Source organism: Bombina bombina, chromosome 2 (assembly GCF_027579735.1).
Source record: "Bombina bombina isolate aBomBom1 chromosome 2, aBomBom1.pri, whole genome shotgun sequence".
Classification (NCBI taxonomy): domain Eukaryota; kingdom Metazoa; phylum Chordata; class Amphibia; order Anura; family Bombinatoridae; genus Bombina; species Bombina bombina.
In genome coordinates, this window is record NC_069500.1 from 5,888,811 (window position 1) to 5,907,791 (window position 18,981).

The window sequence follows — 18,981 nt, forward strand, 5'->3', positions numbered from 1 at the left end:
ATGTCACAAACAATAACACTGACTGTTTATATGCCAGATATATCGTACGAACACCCAGTAGGACCAATAAGGTGATAGTATAGGTACCATTACTTTTGCACCCGACCCCTTTGTTCTAGCCCTATAGCCAGGGTCTTGTCTGGTTGATAGGGTTCCTCTATCTTTATATCTGTTATCAACACTACAATCTGATATGGGAAAGGCCTCACATATCTCCTCGTATTTTTTAGTATGTTACTCACACCCCACGTAGATAATATCACTACTAGAAGTGCCCGATGGATTGGGCCACCACTCACATCGCTGTATAGCACATCACATTCCCCCGTAGTATGCACTACACAACATGTTCAGTAGAACACACATTTACACTATCAATACATATTCTGAATGACACAACACATCCCGTGATAACCACACATCAACACTACACACTCGTCACTTATAACTTTGATGATGGCAGATAATCACAGTACCAATCTGTACTTCACCCTCTATCACATCATTCATTTCACTATATTATCGCATTATGGTCAAACACAATATGATATTTAATTATCGACATAAGATTATCAAGTATGGAGAAATTCAACATAATAATATAATATTATATGCACTGATTACAGCTGAGTGCTTACAAGATGCCTTATACAGTTGCATTTATTTTTTAGCGCACAGAGTTGTGACATAACGCTCTGTCTATGAGTGCAGACATCCCAGACACACATTGGATTTAGCATTCCCTGCCAACTAAATAGGATTGCATATGTTACTTGAATTGTTATCTACGAAGTTTGCGTGGGCTGACTTTTCCATACGCAAGTTTGTTGTACGCATGACACACAGTATGCTGACGTTGTCAGGGTAGCCAATCCCATCTGCACACGCCCAAGCAATCTTTGGTACAAGCCTATACGCTATAGGAATAGTTCACACCCATTTACTCTTGCCAATGCAGTCATTGGTGTAGGATTTTACGTTAAACAAGTAGTTTACATTCAAATGTATAGTCTACAGCGATAACCCCGGTCGAACACCGACAAGCAACCGGACCAGTGGGAAACATACTGACCCACAACGATCGCATATATGCTAGCCCTATACCCAGGGACTGCTAAATATACACCTGTTATTAAGGTCTAACTAGATGTTTACTAAACACAATCCACCTTTATATTTATTTATTATTTTTTCAGTTATTGTGCAATTTGACACCAGGAAGCAGATGTCCAATCAACGGACACTTGGGTTTGCAAAATTAGTACGTCAATAATTATGAAAGTATCGCTTTGCCTGCTATTAACTTTGTATCAAGTTGCATATTTATTTTAACATTTTATAAGAGTAAGGTAAGGCCGAAATCATAAGACATATTTGACAATATATAGAGTATGTTGTATGTAAATTGAATAGGAATGGGAAACATACCAGTATATGTATTAGTTTGTTTATTTATATTTTAAGAAGTATAATTTTACAGGGAATATGGGTCCTGTTCATAACAGTGTTAGGCTTATGTCTATTATTATCAATACACAATGATGATCTGATTTTTTGTACACAAACGGTTAATCTGCCATGAGTATGGTCTGCTGAAGTTTGGTTTTGCACTAAATTGTATTTGGGTGTTGGTTGCCATACCAACTTTCTAGCAGACAGGTGCTAACACTTAATGACCATTAAGGTTAGAGCAATCTGATTGGCCAATTAGTAGGTGTGTTTTTGTATAAAGCAAGTGTAATCTGTATGTGTTTTTACAATTTTTTAGCCTGATGAAACGCGTCACATTTTAATAAAGATTTTTACAGTAATACACTTGCTTTTTGGACATCTTTTATATACTATTCGCATGCTGAAAAAATTCTTTGAGTGGCACCAGCGAGCTATTCTACTATCACCTGGAGGGATCAGTCTACTGGGCGACTGTTTGGTTCCAGTTTGCAGTTTATGCACCTGCAGGTGCTTTGGATCTTGTAAGTAGGATTGCTCAGATTACCACTCATTTATATAAACGTTACTGGGCTATGGTTTGCTTCTTTTGTGTTCACTCAGGAACCTGACAATCACCACCATCTAGGACTATAACTGACACGTGAATTACATCAGTGAGCTGGACCACTGAGAGGTTCCAGTCTGCTTCAATAGCACCAATGGGTGCATCTCTTTTGTGAGTATTCAACTGTCACCCTGTGTATTGTTATATCTGGTATCTGGCTATACTAGGCCATGTTTGGCGCCTCTGTGTTCTCTCTTTTTCCAGTTATCCATCTATCAGGAAGACCATCCTAAGACTGAGAGCTGCCTACCGTTTTTTGGAGTTACTACCGTTTGGGACATTATTGTTATCATTTTCACTCGTTGGACTTTTTTTTGGTACACATTTTCTAACATATATGTATGTTTTTGTATATATATATATATATACTATATCATATTAGCTTCAATTAGTTATTTGTTTTTGTCTAACATTTGTCTAGCTGATAGGCTTTAAGAGGCGCCCCCTAAGGGTAGTAATACACACTGGTGTGTATTACTCCCTCATTCTATCTTCCACTCAGAAGCAGAATAAACCTCCCTGTCGGCTGTGAATCTCATTAATATCAGCCGTTGGGAGCAGGTATATGTAACACCATGTATAATACATTTATGCAGAAATAGAATAAACCTCCCTGTCGGCTGTGAATCTCATTAATATCAGCCGTTGGGAGCAAGGGTTAGTAACACCATGTATAATACATTTATGCAGAAGCAGAATAAACCTCCCTGTCGGCTGTGAATCTCATTAATATCAGCCGTTGGGAGCAGGTATATGTAACACCACGTATAATACATTTATGCAGAAATAGAATAAACCTCCCTGTCGGCTGTGAAATTTACGAATGGTAGCCTTTGGGAGCAAGGGCTAGTAACACCACGTATAATACATTTATGCAGAAATAGAATAAACCTCCCTGTCGGCTGTGAAATTTACGAATGGTAGCCTTTGGGAGCAAGGGCTAGTAACACCACGTATAATACATTTATGCAGAAGCAGAATAAACCTCCCTGTCGGCTGTGAAATTTACGAATGGTAGCCTTTGGGAGCAAGGGCTAGTAACACCACGTATAATACATTTATGCAGAAGCAGAATAAACCTCCCTGTCGGCTGTGAATCTCATTAATATCAGCCGTTGGGAGCAAGGGTTAGTAACACCACGTATAATACATTTATGCAGAAATAGAATAAACCTCCCTGTCGGCTGTGAAATTTACGAATGGTAGCCTTTGGGAGCAAGGGCTAGTAACACCACGTATAATACATTTATGCAGAAGCAGAATAAACCTCCCTGTCGGCTGAGAATCTCATTAATATCAGCCGTTGGGAGCAAGGGTTAGTAACACCACGTATAATACATTTATGCAGAAGCAGAATAAACCTCCCTGTCGGCTGTGAATCTCATTAATATCAGCCATTTGGAGCAGGTATATGTAACACCACGTATAATACATTTATGCAGAAATAGAATAAACCTCCCTGTCGGCTGTGAATCTCATTAATAGCAGCCGTTGGGAGCATGTAACACCACGTATAATACATTTATGCAGAAGCAGAATAAACCTCCCTGTCGGCTGTGAATCTCATTAATATCAGCCATTTGGAGCAGGTACCGGTAACTCCATTTTAAGGAAGTAGATCCTGCTTCTGAAATTGCAGAAACTGCACAATAACGGATCCCCACACCTAGGGATAAAGTTAACGCCCCTAAATATATGTTTGTATAGAGTGCCACATTTTTCTGTATACGTATCCAGAAAACAAAACTTAGCACTTACCTTAGGAGTTTGCCCAGCAGTAAGGCAGCTCACCCGGCTTGCGAGGTCCTCTCCCTCACATTGGCCTGTGGAAACAAAAAGTACTGAGTATTTCTCCCTCAGACTTTTACAAACAGGGCAGCATAAATGTATGGGAGGCGCAGTGAGAATTATGTCCCACAAGTTCCCATTGCTCTAAAGCCACCAAAGCTCTACTGAAGAGACTGATATGGACTACGGCTACACCCTAGAACAAAGCAACACTCTCTGGCACTCTTGATTAAAGAATCTATAAGTAACACCTCACTCTGCCTCTTCCTATCACTAACGTAGGCAAAGAGAATGACTGGAGTGGGAGGGAAGGGAGGAGCTATATATACAGCTCTGCTGTGGTGCTCTTTGCCTCCTCCTGCTGACCAGGATGCGTAATCCCACAAGTAAGGATGAAATCCATGGACTCATCGTGTTTTTAAAAAGAAAATTGTTATTGTTTAAAAAGATAGATAACACCTTTACTACCCATTCCCCAGCTTTGCACAATAAACATTGCTATATTAATAAACTTTATAACATTTACACCTTTAAATGTCTGCCTGTTTCAAAGACTCTATAGACAGCCTCTTAATCAGACATTTTTTTATTTGCTTTTCACAACAGGATACTGCTAGTTCATGTGAGCCATATAGATAACATTGTGTTCACGCCTGGGGAGTTATTTAAGAGTTAGCACAACATAGTACTAAATGCAAGTCAATAGATAATACAGTACATAAAAAGTCACGTGATCAGGGGGCTGTCTGTGATTACCTTGTATCTAAGCATCTCCTGAGGTAAAAAGTATATTAATATAACTGTGTTGGTTATGCAAAACTGGGGAATGGTAATAAAGGGATTATCTATCTATTGGTGGACAAGTGCACATTTCACCTGGGGAGGGCTGTGGATCCTACAAGGAGCAGCTCACGGTAGACCAGGGGATTGGTGGACAAGTGCACGTTTCACCTGGGGAGAGCTGTAGATCCTACAAGGAGCAGCTCACTGTAGACCAGTGGATTGGTGGACAAGTGCACGTTTCACCTGGGGAGAGCTGGGGATCCTACAAGGAGCAGCTCACTGTAGACCAGGGGATTGGTGGACAAGTGCACGTTTCACCTGGGGAGAGCTGTGGATCCTACAAGGAGCAGCTCACTGTAGACCAGGGGATTGGTGGACAAGTGCACGTTTCACCTGGGGAGAGCTGTGTATCCTACAAGGAGCAGCTCACTGTAGACCAGGGGATTGGTGGACAAGTGCACGTTTCACCTGGGGAGAGCTGTGGATCCTACAAGGAGCAGCTCACTGTAGACCAGGGGATTGGTGGACAAGTGCATGTTTCACCTGAGGAGGGCTTCTGATCCACAAGGAGCAGCTCACTGCAGACCATGGGATTGGTGGACAAGTGCACGTTTCACCTGGGGAGGGCTGTGGATCCTACAAGGAGCAGCTCACTGTAGACCAGGGGATTGGTGGACAAGTGTACGTTTCACCTGAGGAGGGCTTCTGATCCACAAGGAGCAGCTCACTGTAGACCAGGGGATTGGTGGACAAGTGCACGTTTCAGCTGTGGATCTCACAAGGAGCAGCTCACTGTAGACCAGGGGGTTGGTGGACAAGTGCACGTTTCACCTGGGGAGGGCTGTGGATCCCACAAGGGGCAGCTCACTGTAGACCAGGGGATTGGTGGACAAGTGCACGTTTCACTTGGGGAGGGCTTTTGATCCACAAGGAGCAGCTCACTGCAGACCATGGGATTGGTGGACAAGTGCAAGTTTCACTTGGGGAGGGCTGTGGATCCTACAAGGAGCAGCTCACTGTAGACCAGGGGATTGGTGGACAAATGCACGTTTCACCTGGGGAGAGCTGTGGATCCAACAAGGAGCAGCTCACTGTAGAACAGGAGATTGGTGGACAAGTGCACGTTTCACCTGAGGAGGGCTTCTGATCCACAAGGAGCAGCTCACTGCAGACCATGGGATTGGTGGACAAGTGCACGTTTCACCTGGGGAGGGCTGTGAATCCTACAAGGAGCAGCTCACTGTAGACCAGGGGATTGGTGGACAAGTGCACGTTTCAGTTGTGGAGGGCTGTGGATCTCACAAGTAGCAGCTCACTGTAGACCAGGGGATTGGTGGACAAGTGCAGGTTTCACTTGGGGAGGGCGTTGGATCCTACAAGGAGCAGCTCACTGTAGACCAGGGGATTAGTGGACAAGTGCGCATTCACCTGGGAGGACTGTGGATCCTACAAGGGGCAGCTCACTGTAGACCAGGGGATTTGTGGACAAGTGCACGTATCACCTGGGGAGGGCTGTGGATCCTACAAGGAGCAGCTCACTGTAGAGCAAGGGATTGGTGGACAAGTGCACGTTTCACCTGGGGAGGGCTATGGATCCTACAAGGAGCAGCTCAAAGTAGACCAGGGGATTGGTGGACAAGTGCACATTTCACCTGGGGAAGGCTGTGGATCCTACAAGGAGCAGCTCACAGTAGACCAGGGGATTGGTGGACAAGTGCACATTTCACCTGGGGAAGGCTGTGGATCCTACAAGGAGCAGCTCACTGTAGACCAGGGGATTGGTGGAGAAGTGCACATTTCACCTGGGGAAGGCTGTGGATCCTACAAGGAGCAGCTCACTGTATACCAGGGGATTGGTGGACAAATGCAGGTTTCACTTGGGGAGGGCGTTGGATCCTACAAGGAGCAGCTCACTGTAGACCAGGGGATTAGTGGACAAGTGCACATTCACCTGGGAGGGCTGTGGATCCTACAAGGAGCAGCTCACTGTAGACCAGGGGATTTGTGGAAAAGTGCACGTTTCACCTGGGGAGGGCTGTGGATCCTACAAGGAGCAGCTCACTGTAGACCAGGGAAATGGTGGACAAGTGCACGTTTCACTTGGGGAGGGCTGTGCATTCCACAAGGAGCAGCTCACTGTAGACCAGGGGATTGGTGGACAAGTGCACGTTTCACCTGGGGAGAGCTGTGAATCCTACAAGGAGCAGCTCACTGTAGACCAGGGGATTGGTGGACAAGTGCACGTTTCACCTGGGGAGGGTTGTGGATCTCACAAGGAGCAGCTCACTGTAGACCAGGGGATTGGTGGACAAGTGCACATTTCACCTGGGGAAGGCTGTGGATCCTACAAGGAGCAGCTCACGGTATACCAGGGGATTGGTGGACAAGTGCAGGTTTCACTTGGGGAGGGCGTTGGATCCTTCAAGGAGCAGCTCACTGTAGACCAGGGGATTGGTGGACAAGTGCACATTTCACCTGGGGAAGGCTGTGGATCCTACAAGGAGCAGCTCACGGTATACCAGGGGATTGGTGGACAAGTGCAGGTTTCACTTGGGGAGGGCGTTGGATCCTACAAGGAGCAGCTCACTGTAGAGCAGGTGGACAAGTGCACATTTCACCTGGGGAGGGCGTTGACCTTCTTTAAAGAACAAATATAATGATGGAATATGCGGATCAGCACAGATTGTATTACGAATAAGGGCAATGCAGAGACTTCTATATAAACCTAATGGGGGTGTAGCTGACAATACAGGCACCTTCACGCGGTGACCTACCTTGCTTGGTTGAGGAATCCTTGGTATGAAGCCCTCTACACTATAGTCTCTGTGTGTTGTGGATTCAGTCAAATTAAGCTTGTTCGGCTGGGAGCCCCTCTCCTCTAACAGTTCCGTGCTGGGGAGAGAAAATATACTGGCACTGTTACAGGGGGCCACAGTAATGAGAGTGATGTGTGTGTGTAAAATATATGTGCCAGGTGTGCAGTAGGTTGTTATGCGTCTCTACCCACTAGCCTTTTTTACTCTCACTACCCCACTAGCCTTTTATTCTCTCTCTCACTACCCCACTAGCCTTTTATTCTCTCTCTCTCTCTCACTACCACACTAGCCTTTTATTCTCTCTCTCTCACTACCCCACTAGCCTTTAATTCTCTATCTCAGTACCCCACTAACCTTTTATTCTCTCTCTCACTACCCCACTAGTCTTTTATTCACTCACACTCACTACCCCACTAACCTTTTATTCTTTCTCTCACTACCCTTTTATTATCTCTCTCACTACCCCACTAGCGTTTTATTCTCTCTCTCTCACAACCCCACTAGCCTTTTATTCTCTCTCTCACTACCCCACTAACCTTTTATTCTCTCACTAACCCACTAGCTTTTTATACTCGCACAACCCCACTAACCTTTTATTCTCGCTCACTACCCCACTATCCTTTTATTCTCTCTCTCACTACCCCACTAGTCTTTTATTCTCCCTCTCTAACTACCCCACTAACCTTTTATTCTCTATCTCACTACCCCTACTAACCTTTTATTCTCTATCTCACTACCCCTACTAACCTTTTATTCTCTATCTCACTACCCCACTAGCCTTTTATTCTCTCTCTCACTACCCCCACTAGCCTTTTATTCTCTCTCTCACTATCCCACTAGCCTTTTATTCTCTCTCTCACTACCCCACTAGTCTTTTATTCTCTCTCACTACCCCACTAGCCTTTTATTCTCTCTCTCACTACCCAACTAACCTTTTATTCTCTCTCTCACTACCCCACTAGCCTTTTACTCTCTCTCTCACTACCCCACTAGCCTTTTATTCTCTCTCTCACTACCCCACTAGCCTTTTATTCTCTCACTACCCCACTAGCCTTTTATTCTCTCTCACTACCCACTAGCCTTTTATTCTCTCTCTCACTACCCCACTAACCTTTTATTCTCTCTCTCACCACCCCACTAGCCTTTTATTCTCTCTCACTACCCCACTAGCCTTTTACTCTCTCTCTCACTACCCCACTAACCTTTTATTCTCTCTCTCACTACCCAACTAACCTTTTATTCTCTCTCTCACTACCCCACTAGCCTTTTACTCTCTCTCTCACTACCCCACTAGCCTTTTATTCTCTCTCTCACTACCCCACTAGCCTTTTATTCTCCCTCTCACTACCCCACTAGCCTTTTATTCTCTCTCTCACTACCCCACTAGTCTTTTACTCTCTCTCTCACTACCCCACTAGCCTTTTATTCTCTCTCTCACTACCCCACTAGCCTTTTATTCTCTCTCTCACTACCCCACTAGCCTTTTATTCTCTCTCTCTCACTACCCTAAGAGCCTTTTATTCTCTCTCTCTCTCACTACCCCAATAGCCTTTTATTATCTCTCTCACTACCCCACTAGCCTTTTATTCGCTCTCTCTCACTACCCCAAGAGCCTTTTATTCTCTCTCTCACTACCCCAAGAGCCTTTTATTCTCTCTCTCTCACTACCCCAAGAGCCTTTTATTCTCTCTCTCTCTTCTCTACCCCACTAGCCTTTTATTCTCTCTCTCACTACCCCACTAGCCTTTTATTCTCTCTCTCTCACTACCCCAAGAGCCTTTTATTCTCTCTTTCTCACAACCCCAAGACCCTTTTATTCTCTCTCACTACCCCACTAGCCTTTTATTCTCTCTCTCACTACCCCACTATCCTTTTATTCTCTCTCTCACTACCCGACTAACCTTTTATTCTCTCTCTCACTACCCCACTAGCCTTTTATTCTCTCTCTCACTACCCCACTAGCCTTTTATTCTCTCTCACTACCCCACTAGCCTTTTATTCTCTCTCTCACTACCCCACTAGCCTTTAATTCTCTCTCTCACTACCCCACTAGCCTTTTATTCTCTCTCACTACCCCACTAGCCTTTTATTCTCTCTCACTACCCCACTAGCCTTTTATTCTCTCTCTCACTACCCCACTAGCCTTTTATTCTCTCTCTCACTACCCCACTAACCTTTTATTCTCTCTCTCTCTCACTACCCCACAAGCCTTTTATTCTCTCTCACTACCCCACTAGCCTTTTATTCTCTCTCACTACCCCACTAGCCTTTTATTCTCTCTCACTACCCCACTAACCTTTTATTCTCTCTCTCACCACCCCACTAGCCTTTTATTCTGTCTCTCACTACCCCACTAGCCTTTTATTCTGTCTCTCACTATCCCACTAGCCTTTTATTCTCTCTCTCACTACCCCACTAGCCTTTTATTCTCTCTCTCTCACTACCCCACTAGCCTTTTATTCTCTCTCTCACCACCCCACTAACCTTTTATTCTCTCTCTCCCCACGCCACTAGCCTTTTATTCTCTCTCTCACCACCCCACTAGCCTTTTATTCTCTCTCTCACTACCCCACTAACCTTTTATTCTCTCTCTCACTACCCCACTAACCTTTTATTATCTCTCTCACTACCCCACTAACCTTTTATTCTCTCTCTCACTACCCCGCTAGCCTTTTATTCTGTCTCTCACTATCCCACTAGCCTTTTATTCTCTCTCTCACCACCCCACTAGCCTTTTATTCTCTCTCTCACCACCCCACTAGCCTTTTATTCTCTCTCTCACTACCCCACTAACCTTTTATTCTCTCTCTCACTACCCCACTAGCCTTTTATTCTCTCTCTCACTACCCCACTAGCCTTTTATTCTGTCTCTCACTATCCCACTAGCCTTTTATTCTCTCTCTCACCACCCCACTAACCTTTTATTCTCTCTCTCACCACCCCACTAGCCTTTTATTTTCTCTCTCACCACCCCACTAACCTTTTATTCTCTCTCTCACCACCCCACTAGCTTTTTATTCTCTCTCTCACCACCCCACTAGCCTTTTATTCTGTCTCTCACTATCCCACTAGCCTTTTATTCTCTCTCTCACTATCCCACTAGCCTTTTATTCTCTCTCTCACTACCCCACTAGCCTTTTATTCTCTCTCTCACTATCCCACTAGCCTTTTATTCTCTCTCTCACTATCCCACTAGCCTTTTATTCTCTCTCTCACTACCCCACTAACCTTTTATTCTCTCTCTCACTACCCCACTAACCTTTTATTCTCTCTCTCACTACCCCACTAACCTTTTATTCTCTCTCTCACTACCCAACTAGCCTTTTATTCTCTCTCTCACTACCCCACTAGCCTTTTATTCTCTCTCTCACTACCCCACTAACCTTTTATTCTCTCTCTCACTACCCCACTAGCCTTTTATTCTCTCTCTCACTATCCCACTAGCCTTTTATTCTCTCTCTCACTACCCCACTAACCTTTTATTCTCTCTCTCACTACCCCACTAGCCTTTTATTCTCTCTCTCACTATCCCACTAGCCTTTTATTCTCTCTCTCACTACCCCACTAACCTTTTATTCTCTCTCTCACTACCCCACTAGCCTTTAATTCTCTCTCACCACCCCACTAGCCTTTTATTCTCTCTCTCACTACCCCCTATCCTTTTATTCTCTCTCTCACTACCCCCTATCCTTTTATTCTCTCTCTCACTACCCCACTATCCTTTTATTCTGTCTCTCACTACCCCACTAGCCTTTTACTCTCTCTCTCTCTCTCTCTCACTACCCCACTAACCTTTTATTCTCTCTCTCACTACCCCTCTATCCTTTTATTCTCTCTCTCACTACCCCACTAACCTTTTATTCTCTCTCTCACTACCCCCCTATCCTTTTATTCTCTCTCTCAGTACCCCACTATCCTTTTATTCTGTCTCTCACTACCCCACTAGCCTTTTACTCTCTCTCTCTCACTACCCCACTAGTCTTTTATTCTCTCTCTCTCTCACTACCCCACTAGCCTTTAATTCTCTCTCACTACCCCACTAGTCTTTTATTCTCTCTCTCTCACTACCCCACTAGCCTTTTATTCTCTCTCACTACCCCACTAGCCTTTTATTCTCTCTCACTACCCCACTAGCCTTTTATTCTCTCTCTCACTACCCCACTAGCCTTTTATTCTCTCTCTCACTACCCCACTAGCCTTTTATTCTCTCTCACTACCCCACTAGCCTTTTATTCTCTCTCACTACCCCACTAGCCTTTTATTCTCTCTCACTACCCCACTAGCCTTTTATTCTCTCTCTCACTACCCCACTAGCCTTTTATTCTCTCTCTCACTACCCCACTAACCTTTTATTCTCTCTCTCTCTCACTACCCCACAAGCCTTTTATTCTCTCTCACTGCCCCACTAGCCTTTTATTCTCTCTCTCACTACCCCACTAGCCTTTTATTCTCTCTCACTACCCCACTAGCCTTTTATTCTCTCTCACTACCCCACTAGCCTTTTATTCTCTCTCTCACTACCCCACTAGCCTTTTATTCTCTCTCACTACCCCACTAGCCTTTTATTCTCTCTCACTACCCCACTAGCCTTTTATTCTCTCTCACTACCCCACTAGCCTTTTATTCTCTCTCTCACTACCCCACTAGCCTTTTATTCTCTCTCTCACTACCCCACTAGCCTTTTATTCTGTCTCTCACTACCCCACTAGCCTTTTATTCTGTCTCTCACTATCCCACTAGCCTTTTATTCTCTCTCTCACTACCCCACTAGCCTTTTATTCTCTCTCTCTCACTACCCCACTAGCCTTTTATTCTCTCTCTCACCACCCCACTAACCTTTTATTCTCTCTCTCCCCACCCCACTAGCCTTTTATTCTCTCTCTCACCACCCCACTAGCCTTTTATTCTCTCTCTCACTACCCCACTAACCTTTTATTCTCTCTCTCACTACCCCACTAACCTTTTATTCTCTCTCTCACTACCCCACTAACCTTTTATTCTCTCTCTCACTACCCCACTAGCCTTTTATTCTGTCTCTCACTATCCCACTAGCCTTTTTGTTCTCTCTCTCACCACCCCCCTATCCTTTTATTCTGTCTCTCACTACCCCCTATCCTTTTATTCTCTCTCTCACTACCCCACTAACCTTTTATTCTCTCTCTCACTACCCCTCTATCCTTTTATTCTCTCTCTCACTACCCCACTAACCTTTTATTCTCTCTCTCACTACCCCCCTATCCTTTTATTCTCTCTCTCAGTACCCCACTATCCTTTTATTCTGTCTCTCACTACCCCACTAGCCTTTTACTCTCTCTCTCTCACTACCCCACTAGTCTTTTATTCTCTCTCTCTCACTACCCCACTAGCCTTTAATTCTCTCTCACTACCCCACTAGTCTTTTATTCTCTCTCTCTCACTACCCCACTAGCCTTTTATTCTCTCTCACTACCCCACTAGCCTTTTATTCTCTCTCACTACCCCACTAGCCTTTTATTCTCTCTCTCACTACCCCACTAGCCTTTTATTCTCTCTCTCACTACCCCACTAGCCTTTTATTCTCTCTCACTACCCCACTAGCCTTTTATTCTCTCTCACTACCCCACTAGCCTTTTATTCTCTCTCACTACCCCACTAGCCTTTTATTCTCTCTCTCACTACCCCACTAGCCTTTTATTCTCTCTCTCACTACCCCACTAACCTTTTATTCTCTCTCTCTCTCACTACCCCACAAGCCTTTTATTCTCTCTCACTGCCCCACTAGCCTTTTATTCTCTCTCTCACTACCCCACTAGCCTTTTATTCTCTCTCACTACCCCACTAGCCTTTTATTCTCTCTCACTACCCCACTAGCCTTTTATTCTCTCTCTCACTACCCCACTAGCCTTTTATTCTCTCTCACTACCCCACTAGCCTTTTATTCTCTCTCACTACCCCACTAGCCTTTTATTCTCTCTCACTACCCCACTAGCCTTTTATTCTCTCTCTCACTACCCCACTAGCCTTTTATTCTCTCTCTCACTACCCCACTAGCCTTTTATTCTGTCTCTCACTACCCCACTAGCCTTTTATTCTGTCTCTCACTATCCCACTAGCCTTTTATTCTCTCTCTCACTACCCCACTAGCCTTTTATTCTCTCTCTCTCACTACCCCACTAGCCTTTTATTCTCTCTCTCACCACCCCACTAACCTTTTATTCTCTCTCTCCCCACCCCACTAGCCTTTTATTCTCTCTCTCACCACCCCACTAGCCTTTTATTCTCTCTCTCACTACCCCACTAACCTTTTATTCTCTCTCTCACTACCCCACTAACCTTTTATTCTCTCTCTCACTACCCCACTAACCTTTTATTCTCTCTCTCACTACCCCACTAGCCTTTTATTCTGTCTCTCACTATCCCACTAGCCTTTTTGTTCTCTCTCTCACCACCCCACTAGCCTTTTATTCTCTCTCTCACCACCCCACTAGCCTTTTATTCTCTCTCTCACTACCCCACTAACCTTTTATTCTCTCTCTCACTACCCCACTAACCTTTTATTCTCTCTCTCACTACCCCACTAGCCTTTTATTCTCTCTCTCACTACCCCACTAGCCTTTTATTCTGTCTCTCACTATCCCACTAGCCTTTTATTCTCTCTCTCACCACCCCACTAACCTTTTATTGTCTCTCTCACCACCCCACTAGCCTTTTATTTTCTCTCTCACCACCCCACTAACCTTTTATTCTCTCTCTCACCACCCCACTAGCTTTTTATTCTCTCTCTCACCACCCCACTAGCCTTTTATTCTGTCTCTCACTATCCCACTAGCCTTTTATTCTCTCTCTCACTATCCCACTAGCCTTTTATTCTCTCTCTCACTACCCCACTAGCCTTTTATTCTCTCTCTCACTATCCCACTAGCCTTTTATTCTCTCTCTCACTATCCCACTAGCCTTTTATTCTCTCTCTCACTATCCCACTAGCCTTTTATTCTCTCTCTCACTACCCCACTAACCTTTTATTCTCTCTCTCACTACCCCACTAACCTTTTATTCTCTCTCTCACTACCCCACTAACCTTTTATTCTCTCTCTCACTACCCCACTAACCTTTTATTCTCTCTCACTACCCAACTAGCCTTTTATTCTCTCTCTCACTACCCCACTAGCCTTTTATTCTCTCTCTCACTACCCCACTAACCTTTTATTCTCTCTCTCACTACCCCACTAGCCTTTTATTCTCTCTCTCACTATCCCACTAGCCTTTTATTCTCTCTCTCACTACCCCACTAACCTTTTATTCTCTCTCTCACTACCCCACTAGCCTTTTATTCTCTCTCTCACTATCCCACTAGCCTTTTATTCTCTCTCTCACTACCCCACTAACCTTTTATTCTCTCTCTCACTACCCCACTAGCCTTTTATTCTCTCTCACCACCCCACTAGCCTTTTATTCTCTCTCTCACTACCCCCTATCCTTTTATTCTCTCTCTCTCACTACCCCCCTATCCTTTTATTCTCTCTCTCACTACCCCACTATCCTTTTATTCTGTCTCTCACTACCCCACTAGCCTTTTACTCTCTCTCTCTCACTACCCCACTAACCTTTTATTCTCTCTCTCACTACCCCCCTATCCTTTTATTCTCTCTCTCACTACCCCACTAACCTTTTATTCTCTCTCTCACTACCCCCCTATCCTTTTATTCTCTCTCTCACTACCCCACTATCCTTTTATTCTGTCTCTCACTACCCCACTAGCCTTTTACTCTTTCTCTCTCACTACCCCACTAGTCTTTTATTCTCTCTCTCTCACTACCCCACTAGTCTTTTAAACTCTCTCTCTCACTACCCCACTAGCCTTTTATTCTCTCTCACTACCCCACTAGCCTTTTATTCTCTCTCTCACTACCGCACTAGCCTTTTATTCTCTCTCTCACTACCCCACTAACCTTTTATTCTCTCTCTCAATACCCAACTAGCCTTTTATTCTCTCTCTCACTACCCCACTAGCCTTTTATTCTCTCTCTCACTACCCCACTAACCTTTTATTCTCTCTCTCACTACCCCACTAGCCTTTTATTCTCTCTCTCACTATCCCACTAGCCTTTTATTCTCTCTCTCACTATCCCACTAGCCTTTTATTCTCTCTCTCACTACCCCACTAACCTTTTATTCTCTCTCTCACTATCCCACTAGCCTTTTATTCTCTCTCTCACTACCCCACTAACCTTTTATTCTCTCTCTCACTACCCCACTAGCCTTTTATTCTCTCTCTCACTATCCCACTAGCCTTTTATTCTCTCTCTCACTACCCCACTAGCCTTTTATTCTCTCTCTCACTACCCCACTAGCCTTTTATTCTCTCTCTCACTACCCCACTAGCCTTTTATTCTCTCTCACTACCCCACTAACCTTTTATTCTCTCTCTCCCCACGCCACTAGCCTTTTATTCTCTCTCTCACTACCCCACTAGCCTTTTATTCTCTCTCACTACCCCACTAGCCTTTTATTCTCTCTCTCACTACCCCACTAACCTTTTATTCTCTCTCTCACTACCCCACTAGCCTTTTATTCTCTCTCACCACCCCACTAGCCTTTTATTCTCTCTCTCACTACCCCTATCCTTTTATTATCTCTCTCACTACCCCCCTATCCTTTTATTCTCTCTCTCACTACCCCACTATCCTTTTATTCTGTCTCTCACTACCCCACTAGCCTTTTACTCTCTCTCTCTCACTACCTCACTAACCTTTTATTCTCTCTCTCACTACCCCCCTATCCTTTTATTCTCTCTCTCACTACCCCACTAACCTTTTATTCTCTCTCTCACTACCCCCCTATCCTTTTATTCTCTCTCTCACTACCCCACTATCCTTTTATTCTGTCTCTCACTACCCCACTAGCCTTTTACTCTTTCTCTCTCACTACCCCATTAGTCTTTTATTCTCTCTCTCTCACTACCCCACTAGCCTTTTATTCTCTCTCTCTCACTACCCCACTAGCCTTTTATTCTCTCTCACTACCCCACTAGCCTTTTATTCTCTCTCTCACTACCCCACTAGCCTTTTATTCTCTCTCTCACTACCCCACTAGCCTTTTATTCTCTCTCATTACCCCACTAGCCTTTTATTCTCTCTCACTACCCCACTAGCCTTTTATTCTCTCTCTCATTACCCCACTAGCCTTTTATTCTCTCTCTCACTACCCCACTAACCTTTTATTCTCTCTCTCTCTCACTACCCCACAAGCCTTTTATTCTCTCTCACTACCCCACTAGCCTTTTATTCTCTCTCACTACCCCACTAGCCTTTTATTCTCTCTCTCTCACCACCCCACTAGCCTTTTATTCTCTCTCTCACTACCCCACTAGCCTTTTATTCTGTCTCTCACTATCCCACTAGCCTTTTATTCTCTCTCTCACTACCCCACTAGCCTTTTATTCTTTCTCTCTCACTACCCCACTAGCCTTTTATTCTCTCTCTCACTACCCCACTAACCTTTTATTCTCTCTCTCCCCACCCCACTAGCCTTTTATTCTCTCTCTCACCACCCCACTAGCCTTTTATTCTCTCTCTCACTACCCCACTAACCTTTTATTCTCTCTCTCCCCACCCCACTAGCCTTTTATTCTCTCTCTCACTACCCCACTAGCCTTTTATTCTCTCTTACTACCCCACTAGGCTTTTATTCTCTCTCTCACTACCCCACTAGCCTTTTATTCTCTCTTTCACCACCCCACTAGCCTTTTATTCTCTCTCACTACCCCACTAACATTTTATTCTCTCTCTCACTACCCCACTAGTCTTTTATTCTCTCACTACCCCACTAGCCTTTTATTCTCTCTCTCACCACCCCACTAACCTTTTATTCTCTCTCTCACTACCCCCCCTATCCTTTTATTCTCTCTCTCACTACCCCACTATCCTTTTATTCTGTCTCTCACTACTCCACTAGCCTTTTACTCTCTCTCTCACTACCCCACTAGTCTTTTATTCTCTCTCTCTCACTACCCCACTAGCATTTAATTCTCTCTCACTACCCCACTAGCCTTTTATTCTCTCTCACTACCCCACTAGCCTTTTATTCTCTCTCACTACCCCACTAGCCTTTTATTCTCTCTCACTACCCCACTAGCCTTTTATTCTCTCTCACTACCCCACTAGCCTTTTATTCTCTCTCACTACCTCACTAGCCTTTTATTCTCTCTCTCACTACCCCACTAACCTTTTATTCTCTCTCTCTCTCACTACCCCACAAGCCTTTTATTCTCTCTCACTACCCCACTAGCCTTTTATTCTCTCTCTCACTACCCCACTAGCCTTTTATTCTCTCTCACTACCCCACTAGCCTTTTATTCTCTCTCACTACCCCACTAGCCTTTTATTCCGTCTCTCACTATCCCACTAGCCTTTTATTCTCTCACTACCCCACTAACCTTTTATTCTCTCTCTCTCTCTCTCTCTCTCTCACTACCCCACAAGCCTTTTATTCTCTCTCACTACCCCACTAGCCTTTTATTCTCTCTCTCACTACCCCACTAGCCTTTTATTCTCTCTCACTACCCCACTAGCCTTTTATTCTCTCTCACTACCCCACTAGCCTTTTATTCTCTCTCTCTCACCACCCCACTAGCCTTTTATTCTCTCTCTCACTACCCCACTAGCCTTTTATTCTGTCTCTCACTATCCCACTAGCCTTTTATTCTCTCTCTCACTACCCCACTAGCCTTTTATTCTCTCTCTCTCACTACCCCACTAGCCTTTTATTCTCTCTCTCACTACCCCACTAACCTTTTATTCTCTCTCTCCCCACCCCACTAGCCTTTTATTCTCTCTCTCACCACCCCACTAGCCTTTTATTCTCTCTCTCACTACCCCACTAACCTTTTATTCTCTCTCTCACTACCCCACTAACCTTTTATTCCCTCTCTCACTACCCCACTAACCTTTTATTCTCTCTCTCACTACCCCACTAACCTTTTATTCTCTCTCACTACCCAACTAGCCTTTTATTCTCTCTCTCACTACCCCACTAGCCTTTTATTCTCTCTCTCACTACCCCACTAACCTTTTATTCTCTCTCTCACTACCCCACTAGCCTTTTATTCTCTCTCTCACTATCCCACTAGCCTTTTATTCTCTCTCTCACTATCCCACTAGCCTTTTATTCTCTCTCTCCCTACCCCACTAACCTTTTATTCTCTCTCTAACTACCCCACTAGCCTTTTATTCTCTCTCACCACTCCACTAGCCTTTTATTCTCTCTCTCACTACCCCACTAGCCTTTTATTCTCCCTCTCACCACCCCACTAACCTTTTATTCTCTCTCTCACTACCCCCTTATCCTTTTATTCTCTCTCTCACTACCCCACTATCCTTTTATTCTGTCTCTCACTACCCCACTAGACTTTTACTCTCTCTCTCTCTCTCACTACCCCACTAGTCTTTAATTCTCTCTCTCTCACTACCCCACTAGCCTTTAATTCTCTCTCACTACCCCACTAGTCTTTTATTCTCTCTCTCTCACTACCCCACTAGCCTTTTATTCTCTCTCACTACC

At 44.4% G+C, this 18,981-nt stretch overlaps 1 protein-coding gene across 1 annotated transcript in view; it reads right to left on the minus strand.

Annotated features, from left to right (window-relative positions):
* Positions 1-18,981, minus strand: part of SPAG8 (sperm associated antigen 8) — a 128,480-nt gene that overhangs the window by 15,034 nt on the left and 94,465 nt on the right. Inside the window, exon 5 of the mRNA XM_053700957.1 lies at positions 7,402-7,519. Coding sequence (XP_053556932.1) covers positions 7,402-7,519 — 118 coding nt within the window. The remainder of the gene's footprint in view (positions 1-7,401; positions 7,520-18,981) is intronic.